Source organism: Cajanus cajan, chromosome 9, assembly GCF_000230855.2.
Source record: "Cajanus cajan strain Asha chromosome 9, NIPB_CcT2T_4, whole genome shotgun sequence".
NCBI classification, from domain to species: domain Eukaryota; kingdom Viridiplantae; phylum Streptophyta; class Magnoliopsida; order Fabales; family Fabaceae; genus Cajanus; species Cajanus cajan.
In genome coordinates this window covers 15,629,322-15,654,796 of record NC_138525.1, presented here as the reverse complement: position 1 = coordinate 15,654,796, position 25,475 = coordinate 15,629,322, and the positions used below count along the sequence as shown (strand labels likewise).

The following is a 25,475-nucleotide window of genomic DNA, read 5'->3' as shown; positions in this document are numbered from 1 at the left end:
GAAATTACATCATTAAATTATAGAATATTTTACATGCTAAATAGATAGTTGAGAAATCATATTATTTGTATTTATAAGTATTATATATATATATATATATATTTAAATGTAATGAATGTTTTAGATAATAAAAAAGACTTTAATAAGAAATAACAACTTTTTATGAGAGGATGCATTTAAATTCTCTTACATAAATATTTAGACATTCACGGTCAATGAATGTAAGAAATGTGTTAAATAAATATCAATTAATTATATGACATGAAAATGTCTTATGTGTATACAATAGTAGTTAAACATTTATTATAGGTCACTTGAAAGGTTAGAAGTGTTAAACTAACTAACTTAGTTTAAGAATTTAGTGAATTTAATTGTGATGAGATACATCACAATTTTTTTTTGTTACAAATGAGAGAAAAAAAAATAAAAAGAAAAAAAGAAGAAGACAAGACTAGGTCTCCCTCAAAAACATGAGTTCCCAACATTTGTCACAAGACTATCCTTCAGCAAATTTGGTACCTTATAAAATACTTTTAGCCGATCAATCAAAACAGAACCAATCCTTTCAAGCAAATCCACACATTGGCTTCCATCACGAAACAAATGTATTAGGTTGCACTCTCAATCCATAACAACCAGATGAGAAAAATATCATTAACAAACCTATGATTAACACAAATTGCACCCTTTAACCATGTTCACCACTAACAAAAAAAATCAAAATAGCGACACAACTCTTAAACTCCAACACACCTTTTGATACCCTAAATTCCTTCACAATTCACACTTAATTTGCATTTAAATTGTATGTAGAGATTTTGTTTTATGAAGAAAAAGCTTATAAGATGATGGATGAGCCTCTTAGTTTAAGTAAGTCAATCTAGTCGAATAGGTTTCTCGACTAAAATAGGTCAACCTAAACACTTGGTATTGCATTTTTTACTTTATAAATTAAATAAATGATGTATAATATGAGTTTAACGAATATGTATAGATAATATAATAATTGACAATGTTTATTATTTTTATACTGTCAACTAATTAAAAATTATAATCATTACAATTTTTTGTTAATTATTGTAAAATTTGATAGTTTACAATATAATAAAAGTATATAAAAGGGCTAGTGGATATTCTTATTATTTATCATTAAAAATGTTAAAATAAATTTTTGGTGCTCATTTTTATTTTAGGTTTCAAATTTGTTCTTTAAGTTTAAATTTTTTTACTTTAATCATTTAAAATATTTTTATTAGCCAAATTAATCTCTTTGTCAAATTTTTGTACTAACAATATTAATTTGGGCAGGACATCTTCACAATTTGTCAATTATCACTAAATTGACCAAATTATTATGATAAAATTGACTGAAAGACCAATCTATCTATTAACTATTTTATAAAATTAAGTTCTCTTTAGTCATGTGTCAAAAATTAGAAATCCAACACTTCTCACCTCTTTAAATTCAATGCCTTTTCAATTCACTATTTTTAATAATATAGTTATTTTATTAAATTAAATTAAGTTATCTAATCAGTTTACAAAGTGATGGAACTTTGATAGGGCAAAAACTTTTTCATCTCCTTCCTTTATCTACAAGTTCTTCTAACAAAATCATTTCATAATTTTTATTTTAAAGTCATCCTACCATTCTTCAAAAATAAATCCTCTCACAAGTTTCAAAATTGAACTAGGTGATTATCTTTTTCTTAATTTTTCCATCCACTTCCCTTCATTTTTTTTTATGATGCATCTTTTTAATTTCTTCTTCAATCCTTATATACATTCATCTCTTTATGCTTACCCAATTTGCAGGTAATAAAATGAGTACCTCATACTTCTATATTTGTGACTTGGTAAACATTGTTACAGGTTAGATCTTTTTTAATCTCAATTTTATTTGTTAAGTTTTTTTAATGCTTATTTTTCTAATAAATATACTATTATTTTTGCTTGTTGTGTGGTTATGCGCATATTGACTAATAGTATGTGAAAATGTGGATTAAAATTGGATGATCATCCTTTTCTTAATTTTTCATCCACTCTCCATCTGTTATCTTTCTTTTTTGATGCATCTTAGTTTCCACTATCTTTTGTTTTTTTTCTTCTCTTTATTTGCCTATTTGTAGGTAATAGAAGGACCATCTCATGCTTGTGCATTTGTCACTTGATATGCATTGTTACATGTTTGCATTTTTTGTTTTTTTGGTTCTTTCAATGTTTTTGTTTGTCCATTGGTTGATTATGTGAAAATGTGGGTTACATATTTCTTTTTTTCTTTTCATTTTCTTAATTCTTTATAGTACACATCTAGCTTGACAGTGATGGCTTGCAAATTCAATATGATTGAGGACATAAAGGACAAAAAAGAGACTTGGAAGTTTGTTATTAGAATAACATGTATTTGATATGTGAAAAAACCTTATAGATCAGTTGTCTTGGAAATGATCTTCATGGATGTAAAGGTATTATTATTTTACTTATCCCTCCTTATTTCTCCTAAATATCTTTGTACTTATTTTTTATATATGTCAATGACTTAGGAAGATAAAATACATGTTGCTATAAAGAACAATGAAGTGGGAAAATGGAAGATGATTCTAAAGGAGGCTAATAGCTATATTTTCTAGAACTTTGAGGTCTTATGTAATGATGGACAATTTAGGAGTTGTCCCCATCCATTCAAATTGATTTTCTTGAAAGGGGCAACTATCAAATAGGACGATCTTCCAGAAGTTCTTCAACATTGATATCATTTCACGAACTTTGATGATATACTGAGTGATAAGACCTGTATTGATGTATTAGTAAGTAATCACAAATTTATTATCTCATCATTTTGTCACTTAGTGAGTTACAACTACAATATTTTTGTTCCTGTATATAGATAAGATTGAAAAATTTAATGAAATTGTGCACTACCAACTTGATGCAACACCTAAGAATGTTGTATTTTCTTTAAGAGATCAAACATAACTGTATAAAAATAATGGTGTTTATCATTCTTTTTGTTTTAAGTTTTTCCTTAATATTGTGTGTGATGCTACTAAACATTTTTATTCAATAATATTATAGTGGAAAAACACTTGGTTGTGCTTTATGGGAAAGGTATGCATCCAAATTTATTAATTTTTTTATACAAACACAATGATGGTGCAATTGTCATTATACTTACACTTGCAAAGATCAAAGAGGCAAAAAGTGATGACATTATTCTTTAAGTTGAAAAAGTTTTGTTGTTTATACATGACTAGATTTTAAAAACCATATATTTATTAGGTTAACTTTGAGTGTGTTTTTAGGATTCTATCTTGTAAGCATACAAAATAACAGTATTGTTCTAAGTAATTAACCCTTACAATAGATTCTTTTTGATTAGTATCAAATCATATTAGTACCAATAGATTCATTGTTTATAAGTAATTAACCCTTACAATAGTTTCTTTTTGATTAAATAGTTAAAATAATTACTAGCTATTCATAATATCCATTAACTTTAATTTCAAAGTTTCTGAGTATCTAATGATTATAAAAAAAATTGAGTTATTATACCTGTTACTATACCTTTGATGATTTACAATACACATTCTTTTTCACTCTCTAATTCTTTTATCATTGTGTTTTCCTGTGTTTTTATCAGCACAATGATGTTTGCTACAACACACTTTGCTTGAAAAATTGAGAAAATACATTTCAATAAGTATTGAAATAAATTGTTAAGAATTTACCATACTAATAAATATTGTAGTCAAATATGGATAAACTTTAACTACTTCAAATTTATGAACTAGTGATGAAAATGTTATGTTGCAATAAATGAACATATATCTACTTTACATTCTCATAAAAGTATGAGACATCATTATATTTAGGAAAAGAATAATTTTTAATAGTCTAATCTATTAACATTGTATAATTTTTTCTTTAGATGAATTTTTTTTATACAACATAAGCAATTGTTTTTGATATATATATATATATTAAATTTTTTATGTCTTTATATTTCTCAATATTCAAATTGTAGTTTTTATTATTTAATGTATAATATTTGATATAAAATTTAGTACTTTTTAAGATTGTAACTCATTTTCTTTTTTAGAGGCGTATCTTTTTTATCTATACTAATAATAAAAAGAATAGCACTTTTTAGTACCCAACATTTATTTTCCAATTTTATTCTTTAGTTAACTACCTTAAAAAAATTATACCACTTTTTGCTTATTTATTATATTAAGAAAAATTGTATTCTCTCTAAGGCATGGAGTATCTTTCATCCTACTAATATATAATAAAACACTTCATAAATATAACTTAAATTTAATTTATTTATTATATTTTGAAGAAATTTTTTTTAACTGTTCTAACTTTTGATGCATATAAAATTGATTTTAATTTATAAAAAAAATAACTTTTTTTTTTACTTTTATTAAATTTGATATGTGTGAAAATTAATTTTAACTTATGAAAATATAATTTATTTATTTTATATATTTATAAAAAAAATATTATATATAATCATATATATATATATATATATATATATATATATTATAAACATAAAATTAGCTTTTTATTATAGAAAATATTTTGTGTTATCTTTATAATATAATCATAATCATAATATATAATTATATGCAAACATATGTAACATCTACTTAAACCTTCATCTATAGTCAAATCTAATAATAAATAAAATTATAGAAGAAACTACGAGAACAATATATGTAACAGAAAGTAAAAATTAGTTAACTTAATGTCTTATATGCATAACTCAAATATAAACATAATGTAAAAATAAATTAAATAATATTATATACATGAAATATAATTTAAATAGAAAATTATACATTTAATTTGTATGTGTTATATAAAACTTGCTTATTTGGGCAAAATTTTAAATCAATTTACAAGCACAAAAGTTAAGATAAAAAATTTTGATTTTCATTCTTCACAATGATAGAACTCTAATATAATAGAGAGAAACTCAAAATCCACTTCATCAACATCACCAACAATATAATTGTACAGTTTTCCCTTTATGTAACTAGACAATCTTTAGGATTGAAATCAAAAGCATAGTAAAAATCATCTACTTTCTCATTATATCATTACTATTTAAAGGTGATTTCTTCTTCTTATTATTCTTCTTCAAATGTGTGACGATAATCATGTACAAAATGAGTTTTTAAGTTTTTTTTGTAATTAATGTGTTTAAAAAAACTCGTATATATTGCCCAAAACAGCTCAACACAACATTTTATATTCCTATTTGACGATTTTTGGGTGCTTACCTTCTACAAATCTAATGCGTTCTTTCTTAAACACAATTTTATTTGGTTTTGATATAAAGGAAAAAAATTATTGCTCTCTTTCATTACCTGTTCTTCAGATTGTTCTATTTTGTAGTGAATTTTAGTGGTTAATAAATTCTATAAATATTCACTTACTTTCAATAAATTAAGTTGCTTTCTTTTTGGGAATTTATGAATTATAAGTTCATTCTCACTCCCATAAGTCACTTTTGTATCATTGAGCTCAATTACACTCATACAAAAAAAGAATATTTTCTTTCAATAAAAAATCAATGACAACAAGTTGAACATTGATCTAGAAAGTGAGGGGTTTCAGCCTCAAATTATCGTGGTTGCTTGGGGATCTTTTGGTATCCTCTCTTGAGGTTGAAGGCCCAAGGTGACTCTATACAACTAAGTTGGGAGAAATTGCAAATTTTTTTATTTTCGCATTTGTTTTAATTTGTTGTTGTTGGTAGGTATGGAAAATTGTTATTAAAATTATAAACAATATAGAGGGAACGTTAATTTAGTTCTAAGAAAAGGAAATGAGTTTTGATGTGGCCTAAAATATTATATTCTAGCTGAATTATTCATTTTAACTTACTTTTTATAATTATCATATAATTTAAAACTAAGTCAGTTAGTAATAATTACAATGACCTAAAACACATGAATAAAGTTCACATTCTAAAACATAAGACTCCACAATTAGGACTTTGATGCATCATTAGTATGTTTAGTGTTCATATTTTTTTTATTCAATTTCATCCACTTTTCATTCTTGTTCTTCTTCTTATACATTTTTTCTTTCATCATTTTTCATATGCACCAATCACTTTATTTGCATCACCATTTTTTTCATCATTTTTTATATCTACCCATCATTTTGTTTGCATTTGCAGGTAATAGAAGGAACAACTCATAGTTATGCATTTATAACTTCAAAAACATTGTTACAAGTCAATTTTTATTTTTATTTTTTTTTGTTATTTGAGTTAGTAGAATAATTTATTCCTATTGTCTTCTAACATTCTTCCTGCTGCCACAAGGTTAAAGGAACCATCGGTCACAACTTGCACCACATTCTCTTCCCCTCTTTCTTCCACCATGTTGTCCAACAATTCAAACATTTGTCTAGCATCTTTAATTACATCACTAGTATCAACAGATATTTAAAAATAGTCCCGCTTGGACTGTTAACAAGAAAATTAGTGAGTGACCTCCCTTTCCCATCGATCCAACCATCACACATCAAAGTGCATCCCCATTTCTCCCATTTACTCTTATATTTCTCTAGGTTCTTTTGGATGTTATCAATCACTTTCTTCAAGAAAGACACCCTCACTTCATGAAAAGTGGGAGGCTTCAAACCCTTACCATATTCTCCAATAACTTTCAACATTTGGATAAAAAGTGGATTCCTTACCAAATTGAATGGTAATGCATTACCATATATGCAATTGCAAATTTCTTGAATGACAACATCCCTATCTTTCAACATTGCATTCATTGTCTTTTGTTTCAAAATGTTGGAGTTCCTTTCCTTTACCAGCAAATGAGTCCATTGTTCCTTTCTTTGCACAATTATCTTCATTTCTTACTTCTTGAAAACACTCAAGGCTATTTTCATCTTTCTTCTTTTCTCTAATTTATAATAGCTTGGTAACTATTTCTTTAACATCATCTGGAACACTTGTGCAAACAATTACATTTTCTTTTGTTCCAACAAGATGATGTTTCATCCTTGCTATCCCACTCCAACAAATATGAGAGAAAAACTTACATTTCACTTTAAGTTTATGTGGAGGGATACTTTCACAATACTACCACGTGATATCTGCCTTCTTCTTCTTTTTTGTTTGACTCATTCTTCAACAAAGCACATAAATATGGGAGGGGTCCAGTAGGATCAACTGAAAGAAATAAAAAAATAGAAAGCAAGGGAGAGAAGTGGGGTGTGGATCATTAGTGGGAGAAACTCAACACAAAGAAGACAGCAGAAAAGACAACAATTGGTTGTGCAATAACAGTCGCACATGTTAACTTGTCGGGGAAGAGAGAAAATGAAAGGGTCTATTCTTTTTTATGAATGGGTGACTTTAGAGGGAAGGAATCAACACTTTTAGGCCATGTTCCACCCTTTTGTTTTCTTTTAATTAAAAAAAGTCTTTTTTTGTGGGTTTTCATAACCAGGTCGTGCATGACCCGAATCCGTTTTCAACCTTAACCCGCCAAATAGGAATCGCACAATACAGAGGGGAACTGCGATTCGCTGCAATTCAGCACCAAAAATGATTCAACTTATGATTCGCATCGCTAAGACCCAGAATCGTACTGAATCATATGAATCGTATTGCGGTTCATACGATACTAATAACACTATTGCATTATCCTTTTTTTTGCAGACACAATTGCCAGAGATGATGAGGCAGATAATTCAAGCAATCCAACCACCAAAAATATCGTCAACCAACCAACCTAGGGAAGATTAAGGACACAATGATGATTTTACTAGCTTAGGCGTGTTACATATTTTTTGTATTTTTATTTTGTAAGACAATGATTACTTTGAACTTTAAAGATATACGTTTAACAACTTGGGTTTTATAAGACTGAACATTTTGGTTTTTGTAAGACATACATTTGCAAGTTTTAAATCAAGCCTAGGTTATTTCAAATTTTAGTTGATATATTTATTTAGTTAATTTAAATAAATTTTACTTGTGATTTAAATATTTAATTTATTTGAATGCACAACAAATAATTGAAATCAAATAAATTCAAATTGTTAAGAAAATTTAAATGGTGGGGGATAATTGTTGTGGATTGGCAAGGGATTAGAGAAGGCATTCACTAGATATATGGTGAAGGATCAACCAAGGATTAGTGAAGGCCTTTCATGGGAGAATAGCAAGGAATTAACAAGGGAGTACAACGATATTCATGATGACATTTTGCATGCAGATAGTGAGGGATTAGCAAGGGTATTTTGCGAGAGTATAACAAGGGGTTTGTGAGGGAATATAGCGAGAGCTTAACAAGGCATTCACAATGACATTTTGCGAGCAAATAATGAGGGATTCGCAAGGGAATTTTGTGAAGGCATAACAAGGGAATATAGTAAAGGAGTAACGAGGGTATATCAACGAAAAGTTGCAAAGGATATGCAAGGAATTCATGGAGAATCTAATGAACAATATTTTGTGACGAAATAGTGAACACTACTTGTGAGGGATTTGCGAGACTTTAGAAAGGAAATAATGAAGTCATTTAGCAAGGGGTAAGGAGACAAAAATTGTGAGGTAATAGTGTCGCATTAGCAATGAAACTTTGTGATGAATGAACGACAAAAATAGCAAGGGAATAACAAGAGTTTTTTGTTTGTTGCTAATTAGCGACTTGAATTTAGTGAGAGAATGTTCCTTTACAAATTCCTCACTAAGCCCTCGATACATAGTTTAGCGAGGGATTTGCAGAGGAACGTTCTCTCACTAATCAATGGTTTTCTTATAGTCAAAAACAAGGATTCTATTTCACCCACACAAAAAAAGGAGGAAACAAGAATTAAACTATATTCATTATTTCCCATTATTCACCTAATAATCTATCAAATTATGAAATAACATGATTATGAAATATATTACCTTTCTTATAAGAATGATCTCTTTGAGTCAATGGAAGTTGATCTTTTAACTGATTTTTGTCAAGTTAAAAATTAAATAAGCACCGACAAGTTTAAATATCAATCAACAAAAAACAAGTCAACCATTCATAAATTGTAGTTCATCAGGGGTTGTGCTTAAGAAGTTGTTGGGACCTTAAGGATCCCAAGAATGAAGGTATGCTTTCACTAAAAAAAATTCTCTCAAACACGAGCTCTATTTATGGACACTAAAAAATCCATTACAAAATTTAAAAAAAAAATCCATTATGGAGTATGACATAGTGCAAAGTGAAATATGTTAGGAAGGTAAAAATGAAAAAACTCATTAAGGACTTTATGGTTGTACCTTTGTTCGTTGTTGCTGATGTTGAAATTCAATTTCTCTAGTACCTAAGATCTCCAAAACTTGAATTTAAGACTAAGGACTCCTAACCCTAACACCCAAATGCACAAAATAAATATTAATGGTGTTTTTGGGTAAGGCATTTTAAGGAAGCAATTCATTTTTTTGAAGAAATTAAAATGCTATACTCTAAAATGTATTGTTTGGATAAGTTATTTTAAAAGAATTTTAAATTCTATAATTTCATAGAGTATTTCAATTAACTAAATTTAATAGAATTTAAAATTTCACAAAAAATAAGAGGAATTTGATATTTCTCTTTCCTTGGCGCACATAGGGTTGCGCACACTAGTGCAATTGCGACTCTCTCTCACACTCGCCACTCTCTTGCACTTGGGACTCTCTCGTGCACTCTCACGCACTCGCGAATCTCTCTTGCACTTGGGGGCTCTTTTGCAATTCTTGCCTTTACAAGATTTTCATTTTCTTGCACGCTAATAATCTTGTTTTCTCTCACTCGTAATCTTTGTTGTATGATTCATAATCCTTGCTCTCTCCCTCTACTCAGGTTCATCTTTCTTCCTTTTCAATTTTAGGGTTCTATTTGATTTTTTATTGAATTCTTTATTGATCTAGATTTTGGTTTTCAATTTCATGTTTGATTTCATTCGTATAATGTATTCCATTCTTCGTTGGAGCAAAGGATTTCAAAAAGTAATGGTTTATTTATATTCAATTGATACTATTGATTTGGTAAACCAATTGATATGTTCTCCTACAATCACAAAATTCCTTGAGTAGTAGCCTCATAGAGGCTTCAACTGTAGGAACTTCTATATGAACAACAACAAATGTTTTAGATCTATCTAAAATGTACAAAAAAAAATTATCTAACCGTACAAAATAAGAGTAACAAAAAAATATGTTAACATATAAATGAACACAACCTATTTTTTATAGGAAGAAATATAACCATCCAAAGATTCATGCTAAACTTCAACTCCATCAACTTGTTGTTGAGATTTCCGTTGAAGTACTTTTGTTATAATTGTAATCAGTTTAATTCCATCAACGGTCTCAAACACGGCAAGTATACCGGCCGTTCAAGTAGTAAAAATATCGTATCCACAGGGATTAGAAGGTAAAATAAGCATTTATTGACTATTCGTGACTAAAGAATGATTCCAATTTGTAGTTTGTCATGTGAATGTGAATTAAAGATCATGACTACTGGAATGAAAATTATAAAAATATTTGGTTGTGAGTGGAAAAGGTTAGAAATGATATTGTGGTATTGTGAGGTTGTGGGGTCAGATTTCACCAAACGTTAAACTAATGAATCCTTAATCTCTTGTTAAATTCATTGCTTAGTCAACCCAATAGTTTACTCAAACCTAATCCCTTAGAGCAAGAGCCTAGGTGTGGATATTGAATATCAATCCCTTGAGTATCCAATATCTACACCTGCATTACGGGCTAGGGTTTAAGACTACTAATGGGCCAAGCTCCATTCCTAGATACATTTCCCACTAGGCATTTGTTTCAGAGCTAGTTTCAAAGGTTATTTTCCAATACCCATGGAACCTATATCATGCAAGGAGAATCAATCCAAGGCAAGCATTAAGAATAGAAACAACACAACAATGAATGAACAACATATATATATATATATATATATATATCATTGAAAACGTTAGGATTACACTAGAATTCGTTGGTTACATATAACCCCACAAAAAATGGGTGGAACCACTCAAAATTGAGGGCAAAACAAAATAGAGATGAAGGGAGAAATGAAGAAACCGAAGGAAAGACCCACACACGAACAGCTCCAAGCTCCGGGAATCCCTTCCACAGCTCCTAAAACTCGTCCAATGTGTGAATGAGGGAGAAACCCTCGAAAATGGCTTCAAATACGAGCCTGGGAGGTCAGATTAGGATTTCGCGCCCGACGCCTAAGTCTTCGCGCCTGGCGCAGCGTCTTCTGAGCACTTTCTGCCTCATTATAAGCCCGGTGCAATTACTTTTTACGCCCGGCGCAGTGTCTTCCAGAGGCTTTCAAGCATTCTCTGCCTTAGAGCAAGCCCGGCGCAATTCTCTATTAAGCCCGGCGCAATTCATTCCAGAGAGTTTTGAGGTACTCTCTGCCTCGATCACGCCCGGCGTGGTGGAGTCTCGCACCCGGCGCATGTATGACTTCCAGAAGTCCACTGCTCTGTTCTTCTCAAGCCCGGCGCGGCGTCATCTTGCGCCCGGCGCAGCCACTTTGCTCTACTCCTTGGCTCCTTATGTTTCCAATCCCAAAGATCTTCAATCCTCAAATCTCTAGCTCAATACCTGCACAAAAAATTAGGTGTATTAAGGTATTGTTAGCTAAAATGGGTTAGCTATATCTGCACACAAGATGAATCAAAAAGGGAACAATTATCTTGCAATTGTGTTAAGAATGAGTAGAATTGTTCAATAAATCTCATTCAAAAAGAGGTATAATTGAGACTTAACAACTCCCCCAAACTTAGAACCTTGCTTGTCCTCAAGCAACAGGTAATTAATCTAGTAGATAACAAACAATGCAAGTGTGTCAAGTTCTACATCCTAGTTCACTTGTATTTTCTTTTCGCAAGCATGAACCTTAAATGAATTTTCAGTCACAATTATTGCAATGGAACATGACAAGGTGCAAACAAAGGTTTCAAAAGAGATCAAAGAGCTGAGAAGAGTAATGACTATCTATAGATGCATTCTCACTAGGAAAGTGTTTCTCTCTATGCACACTAGTGTATAAGGGTGAGTGTTTCTCTCTAGTCTACTACTCACGCCACATGATTCAACTTTGTTCTTCGTTTCCAAATGAAACCAGTGGTAAAACAAATGCAGGCACTTATCACAAGGTCTTTACTAGGGCAATCTGAGTCAAGCAGGGTCAAGCAGTAGCAGTCTTATGATTTTTCAAGAATTGAGGGTGCTATGGCTTAAGAGAGCAATTGAAATTTTTACAATGATATCCCTCTCCATACCCCAATACAACAATTTAGCACACATGTCCTTTCTCGGATCCAAGCCATTAGCCTTTATAAGATGCATATTTACACTTTTGCATCCTAATATTTTTGTTTTTTTTTGTTTTTTTGTTTTTTTGTTTTTTTTTTTTTTTTGGATAGTTGACCACATACTTCCTTTTTCCCAAAATTTCCCATTTAACAACTCCCCCAAACTTACTTGATGTCATCAATTTGCTCTCTTAACCAAAGCAAAGGTTATGGTTAATTTTTCATGGTTTGGGACAAGTAGAGGTGTGATGTTGGGCTTAGGAAAGTATGAGTCAAGTGAGAGGTGAAAATGGCTTTTTGGTTTAGGAGGTTAGCAAAATAAGGGAAAATATGAATGCCTTGATCACCTAAGTACACAACATAAGCAGACCACTAGGGAAACTCAAGCAAAGTCTATCATGCAACTTAAGCGTAGTTCACTCATAAGTATTTAGGCTTAAACCTCACCTGGCTATGCATCAACAAATTATCAAACTCAGCTCAGTTCTATGATCAACATTGAAACCCGTATGCAATTGGTCATAAACTAAAGATCTAACGTGACTTGCAAATGTTTAAGGTACACACACCACCAAAATCAAGCAGACCACAATCCAGAATCGACCACAAGCAAAGCAAGTATCAACAATATTAAAACCCGTGCTAAAGCAGAATATTAACAAAAAATTGGAACCAACCAGAGTAATCACCAACAGAAACTAAATATAATAACTAAAATAGAGTTCTGAGACACAAATAGTTCAACACTGAAATGGAAAGACTGAAACATAAATGACAAGAAAAATAATAAAAAGTAGCTAAGTCAAGCTCCTTTTGCATCCATCACGGGGCCTGGTCATCATCATGTCCGGGGTCAGCTCCACCCTCCTCAGCAGCAACTCCAGCATCCTCGGCAACTCCACCCCCCCAAAGAAAGAGGCCTGGTCCCCAGGCCACCCCGTGTAAGAATGATAATCAGCGGTGGTGGGGAACTGGTAATCAGGGGCAGAGTGCAGCGTGAAACTCCTGAATGCATCAAACATGAAGGTCTGTCCACGGTGGAGAGACTCCATCTGGCCCTCGTGCCTCTGCATAAAAGTATCCAGGCGGTCCTCCTGTCGCTGCATGAATGTGGCCATGCGACCCTCCAAGGCGTTAAAACGCTGATGGATAGTGAGTGGAGGGTCTGGGACAGCAGCATCATCCATGGGCACGTCCTCTTGGGGCCCAGCAACATGAATAGGCTCGGGGGCAGGGACTGGTGGTGGGGCGCGATCCTGGCAATAGGCAGAGATGTATCTGCTGTCAATAGCCCTGCCAGGACCCTCAAATGGCGGCGAGTGGACATCCACACCTGCCAAGGGCGGAGCCAGGCGCAGAGTTGGCACAGCCAGAAATCTCCATGCAGATAATGCCCCCCAGATCCACGGTCCTCTGAGTCATGATACAGTACATAAGGATGGACCGGGTCCAGTGCAGGTCAGAAACGTGGGAGCACGGGAGAATGTTAGCATGCACCAAGGCTGACCAAATTCTAACCACCGGTAGAAGATCCATGCGCTTCACGTGCAGAGGTTGCTGAGCTCGGTTCCTGTGGAACCCACGTCCCGACATACAGAAATGCGCCGGGCGCAAGTAAACTGATTTAAAAAATTGCCCCAGAACGGGCTGTTCCAAGATCAGAACGGGCCGTTCTTCAGTTCGAAATGGGTCGTTCTGGAATTGGAACAGCCGTTCCAAAGTCCGAAACGGGCCGTTCTGGAATTGGAACGGGCCGTTTCGAGGCTTTGATAGAAGGCGTGCCGGGCTTAGCTTCAACGAAAAAAATTTCAAGTCACGTTTGTGCCAAGCGTGATTCTTCGCGCCTGGCGTGACTGCACCCAGGGGTTGCCTTATATGAGAGCATTTGAACCCCAAACCCCAATGTGGGTCAACAGAAACTCTAGGAACCCAAAAAACAAGAAAAACAAGAATAAAGTAAAACGGAAAAGGGAAACAAGAAAGCCTACTCGAGTTGTTGAAGGAGAGGAGAGGAAGATACGTGCCCTTGAGATGGAGAATGAGAGAAAGATGGAGAGAGTGGGCGTTGAGATTGTGTGGAGTTGAGAAGATTGAAGAGTGTGTGAGAGGGTGTGGGAGAAGAAGTTGAGAGGGAAGAGTGATTTTGGTCCGTGAGAGAGAGGGAAGAGTTTGAAGAAGTTGAGGAGTTGAGAAGTTAAAGGGGCATCTGAAGCGTCGTGCCGGGCGCACTAATTTGTCGCGCCAGGCGCGGTATCAGTAGAATCTCAAAAGTTGCCCTCATCTGGTGTGGCTCCGGACGCTGCCGTCTCTCGCTGGGCGTGGCTAGGGTTACAACGTGCAAGCAATCAATGCGCCCGGCGGGGAAGATAGTGCGCCCGGCGTGATTAATGCTCAGACCTTCCAGTGATAAATGCGCTGAGCGCGCCTGGCTTACCTACCCCCTGGGGCACCTAACTTTTAATGCGCCCGACGCGCCAATAAATGCGCCGGGCTTGGTCGTTCCAGTGGCCACAATGAAGTTTGGGCCGGGCGCAATTAGGAATTGCGCCCGGCGTAGGTGTTGGCAGAGACCAAGTGGCTTTGGGTGCGCTGGGCGTGGATATGTCACGCCCGGCGTGACTAGTTCTATTTAAGCTTTCCTCTAAAAAAAATTTTTCACTCCTCACTCTCATAACAAGATCTAGGCTAAATCTACTTCACTCAAGCAAGCTTCACACAATACATACAACATGAACAATCAGAATTCACATCACAGATACATTCTAACACATAATTAAAACACATATCAATGCTAGAAGCTAACAACACAAGGCAACTCAAAACACCTAAATCAAAGTTCAGATCTCTGGGTTGCCTCCCAGGAAGCGCTTGTTTACTGTCCCGAGCCTGACAAGAATAGACCTCAAGGGTCTCTGAAAGAAAGGATACAGCAGAGTCTTTCGACTTCTCCACCCAAGTAGGGTTTCAACCGTTGTCCATTCACAGCCCAGCTTCTTTGTGCCTCAGGATCTTCAATTTCTATGGCACCATAGGGTTTCACCTCCTTAACTCTAAAAGGGCCAGACCACTTTGATCTCAGTTTTCCAGGGAAGAGTTTGAGCCTGGAATTGAACAGAAGCACCGACTGGCCTGCCCTGAACTCTCTCTTGAGAATTTTCTTGTCATGATAGCTCTTGACTTTTTCCTTGTAAAGCTTGGATGATTCATAGGCTTGAAGCCTCAATTCATCAAGAGCATGCAGCTCCAACTTCCTTTTCTCACCAGTGCTGAGAGGATCAAAATTCAACAACTTCAAAGCCCAATAAGCTTTGTGCTCTAGTTCCACAGGAAGATGGCAAGCTTTCCCATACACCAACTGAAATGGAGTGAGACCAATTGGAGACTTGAAGGCAGTTCTATAAGCCCATAGAGCTTCATCAAGCTTTGTAGACCAATCCTTTCTTGAAGCTGACACAGTCTTCTCCAAAATCCTCTTGATCTCTCTGTTAGAGACCTCAGCTTGCCCATTGGTTTGAGGGTGATAGGCGGTAGCAACCTTATGATGGACTCCATAATGTTCTAGAGCCCTTTCCAACTGAGCATTACAGAAGTGTGAACCTCCATCACTGATAAGTACCCTAGGGGTGCCAAATCTGCTGAATATGTGCTTCTTGAGGAACTTCACTACTGTTTTGCCATCCGCCTTGGGTGTAGCAATAGCTTCAACCCATTTTGAGACATAGTCCACTGCCACAAGAATATATTCATTTGTGAAGGAAGAAGGCAGTGGGCCAACAAAATCTATGCCCCAACAATCAAACACCTCAACCTCCTGCATATTTTGTAAGGGCATCTCATGCTTTCTTGTGATTCCTCCGGCCCTCTGACAACTGTCACACTGCTTGGCATGACTGTGGGCATCTTTGAAGAGTGTCAGCCAGTAAAATCCAGCTTGAAGCACTTTGGCAGCTGTTCTTTCTCCATTGAAGTACCCTCCATAAGGAGAGTTGTGACAGTGCCACAAAATACTCTTGGCCTCCTCTCTTGAGACGCACCTCCTCAATAAGCCGTCTGAACCAATCTTGAACAAGTGAGGGTCATCCCATACATAGTAGGTAGCATCACGGAGGAACTTCTTCTTTTGGTGCCATGTGAAATCTTCAGGAATAACTCCAGCTGCCTTGAAGTTTGCTAAATCCGCAAACCAAGGCCGCTCTTGCACCATGAACAATTTTTCATCAGGGAACTCCTCCAAGATCTCTCTCTCCTTCAGGGTCACCTCATCATTTATAAGCCTTGAGAGGTGGTCAGCAACCAGATTCTCCTTGCCACTCTTATCTTTTATCTCCAGATCAAACTCTTGAAGCAGAAGAATCCACCTTATGAGTCTTGGCTTGGAATCCGGCTTGGTGAGTAAGTACTTAATGGCTGCATGATCTGTGAACACAACCACTTTGGAACCAATCAAATAGGACCGAAACTTTTCCAATGCAAACACTATGGCTAGCAACTCATTTTCAGTGGTGGCATAATTAATTTGTGCCTCATTTAAAACTTTGCTAGCATAGTGAATAACATGAAAAAGTTTAGTCCTCCTTTGGCCTAAGACTGCCCCAATCGCATAATCACTAGCATCACACATGAGTTCAAAATCTAGTGTCCAATCTGGTGCAGTGATTATGGGTGCAGAGGTGAGTCTAGCTTTTAAAGTTTCAAAAGCTTTCATACAAGAATCATTGAAGCAAAAAGGAGTGTCCTTGTTTAGGAGATTGCTTAGGGGTCTGGCTATCATTGAAAAATCTTTTATAAATCGTCTGTAAAAGCCAGCATGCCCTAAGAAACTCCTAATACCTTTGACATTGATGGGTGGAGGGAGTTTTTCTATTACCTCCACTTTGGCAGGGTCAACTTCAATGCCTTTGTGAGAGATCTTGTGCCCCAGAACTGTCCCCTCGGTCACCATGAAATGACATTTTTCCCAGTTGAGGATAAGGTTGGTCTCCAAGCATCTTCTGAGCACCACTTCAAGATTGGTCAGGCACTCGTCAAATGAAGACCCGAACACGGAGAAATCGTCCATGAAAACCTCAATGCTCTTCTCTACCAAGTCGGAGAATATAGCTAGCATACATCGTTGAAATGTTGCAGGAGCATTGCACAGTCCAAATGGCATCTTTCCATAATCAAAGACACCAAAAGGACAAGTGAAAGCGGTCTTCTCCTGATCTTCCAGATCCACCACAATCTGGTTGTAGCCTGAATACCCATCAAGAAAGCAATAATAAGCTTGGCCAGCTAATCTCTCAAGCATCTGATCCATGAATGGGAGTGGAAAATGATCATTCCTGGTAGCCTTGTTGAGCTTCCGATAATCAATACACATTCTCCACCCCGTGACCGTTCTAGAAGGAATTAGCTCATTCTTCTCATTCCGAATCACCGTCATGCCACCCTTCTTTGGAACCACTTGCACAGGGCTCACCCATGCACTATCAGAAATGGGGTAGATCATGCCAGCATCCAACAGCTTCATCACTTCCTTCTTCACCACCTCCTTCATCACAGGATTAAGCCTCCTCTGTGGTTGAGCAACCGGCTTGTACTCATCCTCCATAAATATCTTATGCATGCAATAGGCTGGGCTAATTCCCTTGAGATCAGAAATAGACCAACCAATTGCCCCTTGATAGAACTTCAAAACTCTCACAAGCTTCTCCTCCTCCAATGTGGATAAGGAGCTACTTATGATAACCGGCTTGCTTCCACCTTCTTTTAGAAACACATACTTGAGATGAGAAGGGAGTATTTTCAACTCAAGCTTCGGGGTAATCACCTCCCCTTCCTCCTTCAAATCTTTCATATGCCCTGAATCCGGTGTCACCTCCTTATATGAATCAAGGCTCTTCAAACATGCCTCAATCTCTCTATCTTCTTCTTCATGGAGGTATTCAACCATATTGATTAGGACTTTCTCCAAAGGGGTAGAAAAAGAGATATGCTTCCTTGTATCTTCAATAAGGCCATCAATTACATCAACCCGGAAGCAACTGCTCTTGTCCTTGGGGTAGTGCATGGCATCAAACACATCAAAATTGACCTCTTCATCATTCACTCTCACCTTAAGCTTCCCATCATCCACATCAATTAGAACTCTTGCAGTCTTCATGAATGGTCGGCCAAGAATGAGAGGTACAACAATGTCCTCTTCAATATCCATCACCACGAAATCAGCGGGAAACAAGAAACGGTCCACCTTCACCAGAACATCCTCCACAATGCCATGAGGATACTTCACAGATCGATCAACTAACTACAAAGTCATGCGAGTTGGCTTCACTTCCAAATCACCAATCCTCTGAAGCATAGATAAGGGCATAAGATTGATGCTAGCCCCCAAATCAAGTAAGGCCTTCCCAATAGCTAGACTCCCAATAGTGACTGGAAGAGTGAAACGACCAGGGTCCTTGGATTTTGTTGGCAACATCTTCTGAATAATGGCACTACACCCCGCCTCCAATGTGATAGTCTCCTCTTCAAAATACTTTCTCTTCTTAGTGAGGAGATCTTTCATGAACTTGGCATATGTAGGCATTTGCTCTAATGCCTCGGAGAACGGAATGTTAATCTGCAAGGTCTTGAAAATCTCTAGTTAACTAAGAGAATATTAAACTGGATAACACATACATACAGGCATAAATATAAAGATCGAAATAATTAAGTTTCTGTATATAAAATATAGCACCATATATGTACAGTCATCCCAAAATATTCCTTAGTGCCGGTCAAGCACTGACAAAAAAAATGTTACCCAGAATGGTAACTCAAAACACGAGACTCAGCTCCTCGTCTCACAACGATCATCTCTACTCCCAAGCTATCCCTGACCTGCTCCCATACCAAGTATGATCATCGCAGTTCCACCACATGGAAAACAAAAGGGTAAGCTAGAATTCAAAGATCAATAATACAAGTACAGAATAAAAATCTATATTACACATGCATCCCAAATCCTGTCCCTAAGGAACCTTTCATCTCAATCAATCATTCATTCATCAAACATGAAGTCAAACACCACACTTCATCATATTAATAATCATGCAATGAATGCAACTCATGACAGATATGCATACATATCAATCATCTAATGCGTCGTCACGCATACACCTAGGAGATCTCCATAACAATAGAGCTGTACAAGTGACATTCCATCCTACCGAAACCACCCCAACCGTTTTCATGCCCAATGCGCCCGCTCGGTCACAGCTAAACAGGATATATAATCCTCACTCGGGTTTACTCGGATGATGTCACTTACACACTTGGAAGTCCAGATCCACCGTCAGGTATAGCACAGCTGGGTACGGGCTTACCACGACCTTGGCATGCATTAACCAAGTCAATTGTGGAGTTCGCCCACCGACTATCCGCAAGGATCCACGCACCTTCCCGAGTACTTGGTTAAGGGAATAACCCTCGACCTCATACCCCGCTCCAACACTAGCTAAGGACTTAGAGGAGACTCACCCAACCCAGTGGCCTATCTGAGCACCACTCTCCCAAATCCAGTGGCCTCCCAGAGCACCACTCTCATATATCAGTGGCCTATCCAAGCACCACTCTCAAGAGACTCTATGTGAGCTCTTCCAATTCGAAAATATTTTTCCTCTCCTCAAGTCCTAGGCTAGACTCATGCCATAGGCATCACATGCAATCATGCATCATACATCATAATGGTCTGCCCACCATCATGATCAACAACCATACACATGTCATAAGACATCACATGCAATAATGCATCATACATCATAAATGGTCTACCTACCATTATGATCAATACATACCATATGAACATATCATATTCAAACATTCATATATATTATCACAAAGCATACATATGAATCACACCTCACCATACATCATATATCATACATACATGATCTAAAACTTCAACTTTAAACATGCATAAGCATCAATTCATTCATAAATATATTCAAGCACAGTGCCGCCAACTCGCGCCTGGCCTAACACCAACCCAAGAGCTCTAAGCTCTTCCACGCCTGACACGCTCAACCTGCGCCCGGCCTAAAACTATTCAGAGAGTTCAAAACTCTCATCCAAACTAACAAATTCAGCCACATGCAAACAATCTAGCTTCCCTTACCTGAAGATTGGCTCAGATAGCCAAAGACTGAACAAAAGTAGAATTTCCCCTCGAGGCTCAACTCGAAACTTCAATCCTCCCAAAACAAGCTTTCTAATCTGAATTTCAAGAAAAGACAGAAGGAGTTATTGATCTAGAGGAGAAAAGGAGTTAAACAGAGAAATTTGGGAGAGAAAGGAGCTCACTGACCCAGAGACCTTCTCTCTAAAACTTCTCTCTAGAACCAGAACTCCTCACGGCCCCCCCTCACCCCTATTTATAGGCAATCCGGAGTGGCCAGAATGGCCCGTACCGATACCGGAACGGCCCGTTCTGAACTCCCAGATCACGCACAAAATCCACGCCCAGAACGGCCCGTTCTGAAATCAGAACGGCCCGTTCCGGGACTCATCCGGAACGGCCCGTTCTCCCTTTGGAACAGCCCGTTCTCCCTCCGGAACGGCCCATTCTCCCTCCGGAACGGCCCGTTCTCCTTCCTAGAACGGCCCGTTCTCCTTCCCGGAACGGCCCGTTCTCAACTACAATATGTAGTTCAATTCAGTAGTGTGGAACGGCCCGTTCCAGTTTGGGAACGGCCCGTTCTGGGCTACTGAATCAACCTCTTTTTTTATTATTATTATTATTTTTTTTACAATGTTACACCAATACTTGTTGCATAGGAGGATTATTAGCGTGCATAGCTTGAAATTGTTGAGGAAGCTTGGCCATTTGTTGGCTCAAGGCTTCAATTTGTTGGGAAAGTATCTTGTTTTGAGCTAACACCGCATCTTGAGTACTCAGCTCCAAAACTCCTCTCTTGTGTGAATAGCTTCTACCATGCTGGCTCCTAAAGTCTGTGGAAGCCATGGACTTAATGATTGTGATAGCCTCTTCAGCAGTTCTGAACATGACTGACCCTCCAAAAGAAGCATCCAATATCATCTTGGTTTGAGGTTGCAAACCATTACAAAAGGTTTGCACTTGATGTTCTACCTCAAAACCATGGTTGGGGCACCTCCTCAACAGTGATTTGTATCTCTCCCATGTTTCACATAGTGGTTCATCCGCACCTTGAGCAAAAGTAGCAATAGCAGTTCTGGCCTCAGTGTTCTTGGACGGGGGAAAGAATCTGGCTAAGAATTTAGTTTCCACATCCCTCCACGTGGCTAGGCTTTGGTTTGGCTGAGAATGAAGCCAAGCCTTAGCCTTCCCATTCAGAGAAAATGGAAACAACCTCATGAATAGCGCCTCTTCATCAGCCCCAGAAACTCCAACTGAACCGCACAACTCATAAAAAGTGTAGAGATGAGTATGTGGGTCCTCATGGTCCAGGCCAGAAAATTGGTGAGAGCTGATAAGTTGTAGGAGTGCAGGTTTCATCTCTGCTAGTCTGTCATTCCTGGTAGGCCTCACAATGCTAGAGAATTCCCTCGGGCTAGTGTAGGTGAAAGCATCACCTATAATGCGCCTCCGGTTATGATTGTCACCTTCACCTTCCATGTTGAACTCAGGAATGTCAGAGACAAGAACTTCAGGGATCTAATTGGTTGGTTGGCTGACTGGGTTTGCTCTAGTCCTCCTTCTCCTCCTGTTGCTGTTATTCCTCCTTGCAGTGCGTTCAATCTCAGGATCGTTCAACAATGGCTCAGAAGAAGCAGTACCTCTGGTTCGGATAGTACCTTGCATACAAGAGAAAACAACAGACTAGAGTGCACAAGTCAGCCCAAAGAATTCATTTGCTAAAATCAAAATTAACAATAAAAGTAAAGGAACAAGTCACAAATAGCTATAAATACTAAATTGCCTTGCTAATCCCCGGCAACGGCGCCAAAAACTTGTTGAGATTTCCGTTGAAGTACTTTTGTTATAATTGTAATCAGTTTAATTCCATCAACGGTCTCAAACACGGCAATTATACCGGTCGTTCAAGTAGTAAAAATATCGTATCCACAGGGATTAGAAGGTAAAATAAGCATTTATTGACTATTCGTGACTAAAGAATGATTCCAATTTGTAGTTTGTCATGTGAATGTGAATTAAAGATCATGACTACTGGAATGAAAATTATAAAAATATTTGGTTGTGAATGGAAAAGGTTAGAAATGATATTGTGGTATTGTGAGGTTGTGGGGTCAGATTTCACCAAACGTTAAACTAATGAATCCTTAATCTCTTGTTAAATTCATTGCTTAGTCAACCCAATAGTTTACTCAAACCTAATCCCTTAGAGCAAGAGCCTAGGTGTGGATATTGAATATCAATCCCTTGAGTATCCAATATCTACACCCGCATTACGGGCTAGGGTTTAAGACTACTAATGGGCCAAGCTCCATTCCTAGATACATTTCCCACTAGGCATTTGTTTCAGAGCTAGTTTCAAAGGTTATTTTCCAATACCCATGGAACCTATATCATGCAAGGAGAATCAATCCAAGGCAAGCATTAAGAATAGAAACAACACAACAATGAATGAACAACATATATATATATATATCATTGAAAACGTTAGGATTACACTAGAATTCGTTGGTTACATCTAACCCCACAAAAAATGGGTGGAACCACTCAAAATTGAGGGCAAAACAAAATAGAGATGAAGGGAGAAATGAAGAAACCGAAGGAAAGACCCACACACGAACAGCTCCAAGCTCCGGGAATCCCTTCCACAGCTCCTAAAACTCGTCCAATGTGTGAATGAGGGAGAAACCCTCGAAAATGGCTTCAAATACGAGCCTGGGAGGTCAGATTAGGATTTCGCGCCCGGCGCCTAAGTCTTCGCGCCTAGCGCAGCATCTTCTGAGCACTTTCTGCCTCATTATAAGCCCGGCGCAATTACTTTTTACGCCCGGCGCAGTGTCTTCCAGAGGCTTTCAAGCATTCTCTGCCTTAGAGCAAGCCCGGCGCAATTCTCTATTAAGCCCGACGCAATTCGTTCCAGAGAGTTTTGAGGTACTCTCTGCCTCGATCACGCCCGGCGTGGTGGAGTCTCGCGCCCGGCGCATGTATGACTTCCAGAAGTCCACTGCTCTGTTCTTCTCAAGCCCGGCGCGGCGTCATCTTGCGCCCGGAGCAGCCACTCTGCTCTGCTCCTTGGCTCCTTATGTTTCCAATCCCAAAGATCTTCAATCCTCAAATCTCTAGCTCAATACCTGCACAAAAAATGAGGTGTATTAAGGTATTGTTAGCTAAAATGGGTTAGCTATATCTGCACACAAGATGAATCAAAAAGGGAACAATTATCTTGCAATGGTGTTAAGAATGAATAGAATTGTTCAATAAATCTCATTCAAAAAGAGGTATAATTGAGACTTAACACTTGTTCGAGAGGAAGAAAAAGTAATGCAAGCTCTAATAGTATACGAAAAAATAGAGCAACTGCAACTAGTAATTGGTTTTAAATCTTTCACAAAGTTTCTTTAGGTGAACATATCAAAATGCACAATGTCATCCTGTAGCTAGTAATCCCATTGTAATGCACTTATATAATTGATATTGTATATAACTACTTAATTGTGTTTAACAGAAGCTCTTTATCATGATTGACAATTTTCCCTCTAACAAAGGGAAGCTATTTTCAGATTGTGAATCAATACAAGTGAGAGCTGATGCAACAATGCTTCTTAAGCAGTTGATTTTTCTAGTTTATACTTTTCTTTTACAAAAAAAACATCAGAATAACATTGTGCACACTTGTTGAGATATGATGGGATTTCATTAGCTAGTAATTATTATTTGAATGTTTACTGTTAAAGATATATCTTTATGAAGAGTTTTTTTTTTTTTTTTTGCATTATATGAAGAGCTTGGGCATCCACCATGTCCTCTTTCCCTTGCTTTTAAAGAGATAACATTATATTTTCTAGGGTATTATTAATACAAATTATATGATGCTAGGTTTTCAATCTATTAGCAGGTGAGCAATTTGAAGGAAAAGTTGTTTGAAAAGTTAGAATAATCCATTATAGACTTGAAATTCCAGTTGGTAATATATCATGTAAATAGTATTTTATTTAACTTTATCTAGTTCTAAGTTGTGATTTTCATTTTTAAAAATTGTAGGTAAGTACTTTCTTATGGATGCGAGATATACTAATGGTCCATGATTTTTAGCACCATATCGAGGGACTAAATATCATCTGAATGAGTGGATTGGAAACACCCCTCAAAATTTCAAGGAGTTATTTAATCTTTGTCATTCAAGTGCACGAAACGCAATAGAAAGGTCTTTTGGAATATTGAAAAAAAGATGGAGTATATTAAGAACTCCTTCATTTTTTGATATAAAGACACAAATAAGAATTATTAATGCTTGCTTTGTGTTACACAATTTTATAAGAGACGAGCAACAAATTGATCAACTTTTAGAGGTTCAAGACTTGAAGCTCTTATCTATTGTTGATGAAGAGCTAACCAAACAACGAACAAAAATAGTTCAAAATAATGTCATAGACGAGGTTGCAACTATTCAAGTTACTGAGCAATTGATAAGATTTCAAGATACATTAGCAATGAATATGTATGCTAACTACCAAGTTAGAAGAAACATTGCTTAGGGAGAGTTTTTTCTTTTTTTGATGTAATTTCTATTAAAGAAAGATTTTTTTTATGTACTTAATGGACTTTTATGTACTAGATTGAAGAAAACTTTGGTTGAAATATTGTCTTTTGATAGCTTCCATTTGTTTATAAAAAAAAATATTTACATGATCTAGAATTATGCATTGGATTGATCAAGTTAATTTTGTGGGTTGTATGTGACATTTTTTTTATGTGTAGGTTAATAGGTGGTATTAACTTCAATGAAGTCATCCAAAGAGAACTTGAAGGGAAAACGAAAGATGACAGAAAGAAATAACGAGGAAATAAGAAGTTATTTCACATGGAATTTAGAGACGGAATGTGCATTGGCTGATGTATTACGAGATCAAAGAAGTTTGGGCAACAAGAGTGATGGAGCTTGGAAAAGGGTAGCATACAATGCTGCAGCCATAGTGTTATCTTCCAA

The 25,475-nt window shown here is 36.6% G+C and overlaps 1 protein-coding gene across 1 annotated transcript; it reads right to left on the bottom strand.

The window, feature by feature from the left end:
* Positions 1–18,640: 18,640 nt before the first annotated feature.
* LOC145951969 (uncharacterized) lies at positions 18,641–21,970 on the bottom strand. The gene is made up of 2 exons (XM_083064178.1): positions 21,140–21,970; positions 18,641–18,955 (listed from the first exon to the last, which is right to left on the bottom strand). The coding sequence occupies exons 1-2, from the start codon at positions 21,968–21,970 to the stop codon at positions 18,641–18,643; spliced, it is 1,146 nt and encodes a 381-aa protein (XP_082920304.1).
* Between the last annotated feature and the right edge of the window lie 3,505 nt (positions 21,971–25,475).

Coding starts and splice junctions, on each gene's coding strand:
- LOC145951969 (XM_083064178.1), bottom strand. CDS start 21,970: ATGGAAGGTGAAGGTGACAATCATAACCGGAGGCGCATTATAGGTGAT. Junction 18,956..21,139: donor ATAATCCTCCTATGCAACAA/GTATTGGTGTAA, acceptor AAGACCTTGCAG/ATTAACATTCCGTTCTCCGA.